This window comes from Megalops cyprinoides, chromosome 18 (assembly GCF_013368585.1).
Source record: "Megalops cyprinoides isolate fMegCyp1 chromosome 18, fMegCyp1.pri, whole genome shotgun sequence".
Taxonomy (NCBI): Eukaryota; Metazoa; Chordata; class Actinopteri; order Elopiformes; family Megalopidae; genus Megalops; species Megalops cyprinoides.
The window spans coordinates 26085990-26096762 of record NC_050600.1 but is presented as its reverse complement, the minus strand read 5'-3'; the positions used below and the strand labels follow the sequence as shown (position 1 = coordinate 26096762).

The following is a 10773-nucleotide window of genomic DNA, read 5'->3' as shown; positions in this document are numbered from 1 at the left end:
CACGTCCATTTTCATTCCTGTCTTGGTTTGTTGAAGTTGACAAACGTCGAAGGCTGTAAAGTGGAGTCAATTTCAAGCTGTCTTGTTCTGAAATAAAAATGTATTTTTTTTTACAATCCTTTAAATAAATAAAATAGAAAAACAAAACAAAAAACTCCCCTTCACTTTACACTGAGTTCCCCCGTGTCCGTGCAGTGAAACGAAAATCATCCCCCTCAGAAAATCGTGGGCCTACACTTTCAATCGTCCACCTCAATTTCTTCGTCTTCCTCTGAGAACTCGTCCGTGGTTTGGTCTCTAGATGAGGCGGGCGACTGGGGGAAGACTCCGTGCCCTTGCGAGGAAGGAGAAATGCTGGGAGATATAGCCCCCGAACTTCCCTGGGGGTCGTCAATGTCATCCATGTTTACCAGCTTCTGAAGCGTCTGCGGGGGGATTTTCTTCAACGACTCGACGTCCGCTTTCATCTCCTCCAAGTCTCTCTTGAGTTTGGCTCGTCTGTTCTGGAACCAGGTGATAACCTGGGCGTTCGTGAGGCCCAGCTGTTGCGCTATCTGATCTCTGTCTGCCGGCGACAAGTATTTCTGGTACAAAAAGCGTTTCTCGAGTTCATATATTTGATGGTTCGTGAAAGCGGTGCGGGACTTCCTCCTCTTTTTAGAGGCCTGCCGCTGACCAAACGTGTTCAGATGCTCGCGACCTTCAGTGAAAATAAACACAACAGTTAATCTTCATATACCTCCAACGTGCTATGAAATCATTTGAATTTTAATAATTCAACTATCGAATAAAAGTCGAGGTGTAGTTCAACTGAACTCCACATAAACGCATTCAAGGCATGTGTTCTTCATATACGGCCATGATGTCAAAAATATTTTTATAGGCCCCGTGTATTATCTACAGTTACAGAATAGCTGCCAACCAAAACTTCAAGAATATCATCCCTAACAGACGCTCGCTATCAACAAAAATAGCTGTTTAAGCACCAAACCGAAACCATGAGCCTAACATTGGCCAAACTGTGTAAAACATTGTATTTTTAATTGTACTCTTATTGCTGAACAGCCTTCAATCGTTCCTTCTGTACGTCTGTCTGTAAGTCTGGCTGTGCCATCGCTGAATTTGTAGTGCGTGTAAAAATTGGAAAAAAAAATGGAAAAATTGGAAAGCATAAAAATCACCAGCTATTTCGACTGCTTTCTGCGAGTCCTTAAATTCGTTCAAACAAGACAATTCACTTTAAATCCTGAACAAATGTTTCATAACCTTCGACGTACACAAACTCTCATACTAACAACGGCAGTTATATCATAAATCTGGTCAATTAATTGCTCAGCAATCAATAATAAAATCTAGCCAATCAAGCGAGAAAGCTGCAAAATCACTGCCTGTTCGAAAAGTCCAGATTTTAAAAATGATTTCTTTTAGTTATCACAATGAATTTGTAAATCACACACACAAAAATAATAATACAAATAAAATAATAATAATAAAAACAGCACATGTATACTTCATACAGCATATTCTGACAATGGCAAAACTTTTTTGTGATTTGTTGACATCTACCTCATTAGTCAGTTGTGTTGTTTTGACAAATCGGTCAAATCCCTTGTTAAGCATTGAAACCATACAGAGTGTATGCATAATAACCGGATTATAGGCACATACACAAACACGTGCAAATCGGTTATTTACTAAAAACAATGGCACATAAACAAATACTGGGCCCGTGCGTATTCTGGTCACGGTACGTATTTCAACAAAATATTTTACTGGAAGCTCTTTCCATACTAGCTGCACACGAGGGCTACGTGCACAACAATAAATTACTACACAAGAGCATAAAATAATGGAGTGTGAAGAACAGAGAGAAAATTACGAACGAGTACCTTCGGCTGCTTGGATTACGCTGACTTCCAGACCCTTAAAAGTTTTGCTGGCGAGTTCCTCTAGAGCGCAGAGAGGGGAAGACGGAGTGGTAATACCGTTCCTCGCTGCATTTGAGCTGGAAACTTTGTCCAGAACCCTCGGCGGACAGAGGGTGGCTACGGACTTCTTTATGGAGGGCTTGTTTAAAATATCCTCAATGCTAAACGGGGTGAGCGGCTTGTTGGAATTGGCCGGCGGTGGAAGCTGATCCAGGGGACCCCGTCGTCGTTCCTCGCCGCTGGACTGCAACACAGAGCCTGCCTTCATGTCTGTACTGGAGGTCATCGCAGTCCCACAAAACGTTACTCTCTAATATCAGCAGATTATATTTCATTCAAAGGCTCGTGTACACTTCCAGGGCTCCTACTGACTTATTCTGCTTTTCCCCCCACTCTTGTTGCACCTTACAGCGACGCTTTAAAACTTCTCTTGCCTGAAATGTTTTTCCAAAATAGTCATAGTGCGGCGAGGGCTGCGGTTTCACGGACGGCAGAATTGTATTCCCTTTAAGAAAGCCAAGGATCTTCTGAGGAGCTCCATGGAGATCTTTAGAAAGTATAACGGCACAGCCCGGGGGCTGATTTGCTACAAGGAGGTAAAAAAACGGTCTCAAGGAACAAGAAAAGCAAGCAACTGCTAACGAGTTATTGTTGATTGGGCGAAGATCAATTAGAAAAACACTACACCGCTCACTGACCCGGCGCTGAGCCTTAAAGGGCCAGACCACATTAATTAATTGGACGCGAGAATAGGAGGAGTTTCCCCCTCCGTTACTAAAACTTTAGAGAGTGCGGGGGGGGGCTTTTAAAGGTTCGTGTATCTGCCTTTCCTCCTTTCCTCTCCTCACTTAGGGAAACCACGTGCTTTTCATGTTTATTTCACAGAAAAGGGAGAGCGGCCTCATTTTAACCATGTTTCGGTACCATTACGTCACGGAAGGTTGCCCACAGCCACTCTCCTTGGGTTATTAGAAGACTTTTTAAACTTCCCGCATAGCGGTTGAAGACAATTGGGAATTTGCCCAAATATACAGTTCAGTCCCAGGCTTTCAAAAAAGATGGAGACGCAAAATGTTATTAATTGGGTTTGTGGTTTGAATTTGTTCGACACAATGTAGCCTACAGTATATGCAATGCAACAGCTTCCAGGAATCTGAAAAAAGCAGGACAGGCGGAAAAGATGGGATAATCAGTCGACAGCAAAAAAAGTACTATGGCAAACGTCATTAGCATACGTAGGAGGAATCACAATTTGCAGAGAGAAATATTTATATTTCAACACTCTTAACGGACCCATGATGACTAATAATAATAATAATAACAATAATAATGTAGCGTGGATCATGATTATTGTTTTATTGTTGTTTTCTTACTTAATTTGTAATACTATCGCTGCAGTACTACAACTTTTATTACTGCAACCACTGATAATAATGATAATTATTACTACTACTGTTATTAAACTGAATGGCGGTAAACTTAATTAGATGAAAAGCACTGTCAGCTCCGTAGATCTCTGTAGACCACTTTTCAGACCCCAGCTGTTTTCTGCGTGTCCATCAAGCATTTCACAGCGCAGGGCAAGTGTTTCAGGCAGAAACTTTAATTTTCTCCCTCTTGAAGTGGGCTTAAGAAAGCATCTCAATAATGTTTTGCCTCTTCCATCTGCGGACCGAACGAAATTGGGACGAGGGGGAATGCCTGGCAATTTCGACCAGATGATACCGCTATCCGTGGCGGGTTCGTTAAATTTATTAGCTCTTCTTTTTTTCCTAATGCACCATAAAAAGCCAGAGAGACAACCTGGAAATGATTATCAGAGAAAGGGGAGATTTCTGTGCGGTTTTGAGTTACACCGGAGCGAAGAGCCATAAAATGGCATACAAATAACTCGCTGATATCATACAATGCTTTGAAAATTCCGCCTTTCCCTTCTGTTCGAATGCGTCCGCAGGTGAAGCGGGAAAGGGGAACTTATTTTCGGGGTCCGACATCCGTTCGGCAATACAGCTGATGAAATTTAGATTCAGAGGTTGTTGAGTGGGGTGACTGTAATCCTAAATGCCTGAGAGAATGGGACAATTCATCTTGAAGAAGCAGGTAGGTGCCGACGTTTCTTTATTTCTTTTAAATATATAATATTAACTAAATCAACGTTACGCCACAAAAATAAAATGATTAAAACACATTAACGAAAGCTGGGTGTCTTTCAATGAATATGTTTTTGATTTGACTACACCTTCAATGTCATCGTGTAATTATCATCGTATATCGCGTGAAAGAGGATCCCGAGATGCTGACGAAAAATATAAAATCCCACTGTCATAATTTGACCTTTACTGCAAATGAATGTAATATCAAACATTAGTTGTTTGCGTTTTGCATTCAATTTTTTTGTGTAAAACTGTGCGTGAACAAAATTATTTTGAGTGCTATGAATAATGAATATCGCATAAATATCGCGTGAGATGTGCTACTTCTCAAGTATCTGTTTACTAGACATTATCATTATTATTATTATTATTATTATTATTATTATTATTTTATATATATTATATTATATATTATGTGTGTTGTGTATCAGATGGAATTCCTCGTTTTTCATGCACATACATGTACCTTACATCTCGCACATATTTTCTTTATTTTACCATCGTACACATAAATTCCACAAAATGTACTAATTTACAATAGTCTATATATTGAACAGATATTGACAATAATAAAAATGTAGAATTATAAATGGCTGAGCGTGGTTTATTTTTAATTATCCAGAATATGTTCAATTTGTCTGTCAAGTTAGGACGGCTTTATTGGCCAAAACATTCACACCTGCTAATAACAGTAGAAAACATACACATATAATTGACTTGCCACAGATACACGAAATTGAATGTTTTGCAGGAGAGCAAAAATCCCCGAGGAATATTTATTTTCGAACGTACGTCTGAAATCTTCAGTAACAACAAATCTGGCAATTGCTCCTTTGCTCTCTGTCACATTCGGGATTTCGTCTATGAATTATTCATAACATAAACACTTTTCCTTGCGCTCGCTCTCGACACGTGATGGAAAGATTTACAAATCAGGGGTGACAATATTCGGGCTTATTCTTCCCGCCTTTGTTGCGCGTGTCAGCCCAGTGAATTATTTTGAATTGTAGATCAGATGAAGTTCAGTTGGCTAAGGTAAGGAAATAAAAGGGTACTGTCGAGATTTGATGTGTTTTCCTTGTGTTTTAATAATCGATCGGAATGATAGATGTCCCTTTTACACGAACCATTAGCGATGAATGGAGTCCTTACAGAAACATCACATTGTCCGTGCCAAAAGCACCATATGGCGACATTCGTGTAGGGACAAAACGGGGCCAAATAGCACAGGACTTATTAAAACAGCACGAGATTCTATTACACTGGGTAGAGATTCGCCGGTGTGGGTGTCACGCAGCAACGTGAAAAAGAGCACATGTTATCAAACAAAGGATAATTTATTCAACACATATATCTAACACGGTAACGAACTAACTCAGACAATTCGAAGGAAAATGAAATGAAAACTGAAAAGTGACAATGCCTCTGCTCAAAAATAATCAATAAGAAACAGGAAAAAATTTTTTTTATAGTATATATATTATAGTTATTGAAAGAAAACAAAAAAAATCTACACAAATTAAAAGGGGAAAAGGGTAAATATTTCTCCTTTGTGTCACACATGATAGAAATTAGCTGAATGACACGAAGGAAACGTTTTGTCATTGAATTGAAAACAATGAAATCAACAAGCTATTTCGTTTTCAAATATGTTCTTGAAAGGCTGTAGAACAAAGAAGGAAAGTGCGTATTTTTGGTTATGGAACTGAAGCTATTCCACTGGAAGGACATGCACCACCCTAAATCTTTAGATTTCCTATTCTTCTCACAGTTTATTGTTTCAACAAGTAGGCTGCAGTTGCCAGTAATATCTTTAGCTCTTTTTCCTGCGTTATGATATAGTAAGCACTGTAAAACTACAGTGGAAATGTAACAATCCAATGATACCATTCATTCAATGTCAATGACGTTAATGCAACGCCTCCAACATTGTGCAGTTGTGATAATAATAACCTTTGTAATCAATTCCGAAACTAATCCGTAACGCAATATGTAATCTGACTTGGGTCGAAAATACTGTGAATATGGAATATGCACACCTGAAAAAAAAACTGTACGATTATGATTGTGATATTAAGTTTAAATTAAATCATGGGGATATTGTAATCCAGACAATGCTTAATGCTCGCCAGCAACCACAGATCACAGCCCGAGCTGGAGGATAGACAGTAATAGCCCATCTAGCTAGGCCGGATGGAAATGGTGTAACATTTCTCGCAAATGCGGACATTAATAGTTCTGAGGCTAAGGCCGCCAATATCTCTTTTCAAAACATGTTTTAAATGATCTTTACGGTCTCCAGCGGAGCGGTGCTAATTCGAAAGGTCTTCTTTGGCCTAATTTAAACGTTAATTAGAAACAGAACACCTGACATCATCAATCATGGCGTCTTACGGGAGCTGCGCTTTTATTTTCCCCATCGCTCTGTCTCTCCTTCTCCGACGCTGCTGCGCGCGTCTCTTGTTGCACATAACCTTTATATCTTGTTTTTCCTTCTGTAAGGTATATAAATAGGTGGAAATTTAGGAAAAATATTGGAACCAATCATATTACTAGTATAAATTTATTGTGGAATTCATGAGAGTTAATTACATGTAGCTGAGTAACTTTGACACTGTACCTGGAGTTTTACTGGAACATAACAGCCGTTATTATTATTATTATTATTATTATTATTATTATTATTATTATTATTAATAATAATATTGTTATAACAACAACAACAAAATAATAATAATAATAATAAAAATAACAGCAACAACAACAACAATAATATAATAATAATAATAATAATAATAATAATAATAATAATAATCGCTGTAAAAAGTCAGGTAGGCGTAGAGTATATCAAAAGAAGGTTAAATTTAATGGCTTTTAATGACACATTTGAAGTTAGTTTATTTTCGTGTAGCGTTTTAATCATGTGCGTTTACCCATACAACGATCAAAATATGTACGGACAGTAATAAAATTCAAACGAAATAATATTTTACTTCAGCCTCCAAGTACGATTGACGATTGGTATAGGGACACGAAGCCAAGACAGAAAAAGTGAAACATCAACATTACAGTTCACAGCTTCAGTATGGTGGCGAGCGGTTGTCATTACTTCATTATGTTGTTTTTCTCGTGTCCTTAGGAATTTGCTTTGTTAAATATTCAATTCAGCTGGTGTCTAAAACACAGTCTGTGCTGCTGCACAGACAGACCACCCCCCCCTCCCACACACACACACACACACACACATACACACACACACACCAACACCACCTATAAGAGTGCGCCATCATAGCAAATTCCAATCCGTTTCACACACATGAAGTGTAAGAATCGAATCTCTGTTTCAGGACACGGGGTCCTCGCCAGTTGTTAACCTCTATAACTAAACAAAACAGCTGCACTCGCTGCAGTTTCGGCGTGACAGTGGGACGCCAGTGCGAACCTGTGTGCAGTAGCATGATAGGCGCAATCGGCAAAATACGGGGGGAGGGACCTGGGCTTCGGTTTGATTGCATCTGATGTTCCCTCAGTAGTGCAAATTCGGGTCTAATAAATTTTAAAAAGCTGCACCTCCCTGGATACCGAAAATGTAGGACATAAAGGCCGAGGCATGATGATTTGGACTGATTTTAAGTAAAATCACTTTTGTTGCTTTTTTTTTACAGAAGAGAAATACAAATTCCTACTCATCTACAGTACTTTGTATTTGTTTCAATGTCTGTGCATGCGGTTGTGTGTGTGTGTGTGTGTGTGTGTGTGTGTGTGTGTGTGTGTGTGTGTCGAAGACGAAACGGGTACTTATCCACTGTGCATCCTTTAAATACTTTATTACACCCCAATAGAAACATTTTCTTTCAATTAACCAGCCCAATGATTCCCTACAAGCAATTTACCTATCGCTAACGATCGACAGTTTAAAATGCAAACGAGTCATCTAATTACCTATCAACAGCCCAATGAAGACAAATAATGTCCGGGTTATTTATGGGCGATGACCACAACTTAACCCTTCCACCGTGCGTGCATCTGTGTGTGTGTGTATACGTGCGTGCGTGCATGCGTGTGTGTGTGTGTGTGTGTGTGTAAGAGAAGAAAGATTTAATGGAAGAAGGATGGATCAACATTTGGTATTGTGATGATACATGCCAAATTTATAGATATACTATATGTCATATCATTGTGATGTCGTCATAGCTTTTTCTCCTCATGAATTAATCTTAGTGCTCATTTGATCAGTCACTGAACAGTTTAGATCAGGTCACGTGATCCTTTTCAGTCCTGGGCAACAACTAAACAATGACAATTTGCAATACCTGAAATGCATATGTAAGAACAGCAATGAACATAAATTGATAGCAATTTCACTTAATACAATATAAATATTTTTAATCTAAAGACACGGTGTTGTGTCTGCTTTATTATGTAGCTGGCATTTATAGTATTGCTATTTCCCATGAATATTGTTATCACTGTATAAATAATTATTTTCCCGGCAGCCATTCTTGACAAAACAGTCCTATTTTTTCCGTATGTATTTACCATTTGCTCAGGTAGCATCGTAAATGATACACCCATCTGACGTTTTTTATGTGTCGTTTTTATTTATTTTTTTCCTATCAAGATGATTGATTTTGTAGGACATAAAATAACGACGTGGATGCCAGATATTGCATGTGCTAAAAAGATCAACGTGTGTCATGCTAATAACACGATCAAATGTAAGATCTTGAATAAAAACCATGGCGCTGCTACTAGTGGTATGGCGTATGGAGATCTGAGCGTTATGATATATTCATTGTTCATTGTTCGGTGTTTTCAATAGCCCAACAATTGTTAATCGAGAGGTAATTGAAAAGTATTGTATGTAACAAGTATTATTCGTTGGTACACTTGTTTATCATTGGTAGTTTATGCTGATTTGGTTCAAATCCAATTAATCATATTTAGTATTTCTACTGCCATTAGCAAATAATGAAATGAAACAGTAACTGAAATTGTCCATGCCTTCATTAAAATGTCACAAGTTTATTAGCACGGTCTTCTTCTTCTTCTTCTTCTTCTTCTTCTTCTTCTTCTTCTTCTTATTATTATTATTATTATTATTATTATTATTATTATGGCTGTTGCTGTTGTTGTTGTTACATTGTTAAGCAAACACTCCCATTAACTCGCATTCTACTACTATTACTACTACTACTAGTAATAATAACAATAACAATTATTATTATTATTATTATTATTATTATTATTATTATTATTATTATTACTTCTGCTGCTGTTGTTGTTGTTGATTAATAGAGCAATAAACTATTTAAAACATAAACTGGAGACAATAGGATCATGATAAGGTAAAATTGAACAACGAATTCTGACAACAATATTCACCTCGGGGGCTGTACGCTATTCAGGTTTCTCTCATTCGATCAAGAACAGTACCCCCCGGGCATTTTGCTTCCACTTTCTTCAACAGCATTGGCTCGGCCTACACCTTCCGTGGATCTGGCGCTTGAGACGTTGGCGTGGGCTTCCATGACCAGCGAGCTCCATTCTGCTTGTAGCAATTCTGTAAGCGCACCAGCGCGCAGTTCACAACTGCGCCCTGGTCACTCGGCTGAAAGTGGGCCGTGTGGCCCCGGTCCCGATGGCCAGTGCCACCGTTGTTGGCACAATATAGCCTCACCTGGAGTGGCGCTGTGTGAAGCCAGTTTTAGGAGTAGTGTCAATATAGACGGGCTGTGTTGTGACATTCGCTGTCAGACGTCTGTACATTTTAAGCAGATAGGCTAATTAACGGCCGAATTTATATTTAAGAGCATGTAGACGTAGACTAAACACTGGTCTACGCCCTGGTGGTCGAATTATTTATTTATTTATTTTTATGTAGCATTATTTTAGTAATTTAAATGAGTTACTTTAAAGTAAATATTTCCATTTCAAATAAGTTTCTTCCTAAGTTTAGTCATTAATATGAATTCAGTTCTTGTCAAACGGAGCCTAAGCGGAAGGAAGAGAGCGCCCTTCTTAAGAGGGAATACCGAGTATCTGGGAGACAATTCAACAATCGTAGCTGATCTCCGCAACCTGCTACCTACCTGGGCTACGATGAGGCCTGCCAGCAAACGCAGCGCCACTGGGTCAAGAAACCTTTGAAACCATGGGGTGTTCACCTTTATCAGTGGTATAACGTGGTAATTCTTTTCAAACATAATCACACCATTTCCTTTTCACTTGTGTGAAAATGAATCTCAGCACGCAGTCGTGTAGGGCCACAGCCACAAGAACAAATTAGCTTTTTGTCAGACTTGCTGTAAGGCCAGGAGTACTGCGATCGGAAGGTAATTTTAGGGAAACCGGTTCTCATCAGTAAGAGTCCAAATCAAGCCTCACCATAGCGCTGACATCCTAAACGTTGGCTTTGAACGCGGCAGAGCATTTCGCATTACATTTGGAAGACGTCATGTCAACGGTAACCTGTTGTCTTCCCCTCCACTGAATGACAAATGTTTTGTTTCCCAACAGGGCACCGAGAGCCCCTAACGAGGCCAAACGGTTCCCTGGCTCTCTCACCTCGCCGGAGTTCATTTTCTCCCGTGGATCACGGCGCTTTAAACCCAGCCCCCCAGGGTGCGGCGTTACTGAACCTTAATTCTCCTCAGGGGTCCGTTTAAGATCATAAAGAAAGATGTGGAAAT

General features: G+C 39.2%; 1 protein-coding gene across 2 annotated transcripts; it reads right to left on the bottom strand.

The window, feature by feature from the left end:
* Positions 1-239: 239 nt before the first annotated feature.
* On the bottom strand, positions 240-10540 carry lbx2 (ladybird homeobox 2). 2 transcript variants are annotated; one of them, XM_036551935.1, is made up of 3 exons: positions 10503-10540; positions 1890-2167; positions 240-700 (listed from the first exon to the last, which is right to left on the bottom strand). In XM_036551935.1, the coding sequence occupies exons 1-3, from the start codon at positions 10538-10540 to the stop codon at positions 240-242; spliced, it is 777 nt and encodes a 258-aa protein (XP_036407828.1). The 2 variants fall into 2 exon arrangements, with proteins under 2 accessions (XP_036407828.1, XP_036407827.1); XM_036551934.1 differs by lacking the exon at positions 10503-10540 and having other exon boundaries at positions 1890-2214.
* Between the last annotated feature and the right edge of the window lie 233 nt (positions 10541-10773).

What these genes read in the sequence shown, in the direction of transcription:
- lbx2 (XM_036551934.1), bottom strand. Translation starts at nt 2,214, where the DNA reads ATGACCTCCAGTACAGACATGAAGGCAGGCTCTGTGTTGCAGTCCAGC. An exon ending in CGTAATCCAAGCAGCCGAAG is followed by an intron (nt 701 to 1,889) that starts GTACTCGTTCGT and finishes TTTTCACTGAAG; the next exon opens with GTCGCGAGCATCTGAACACG.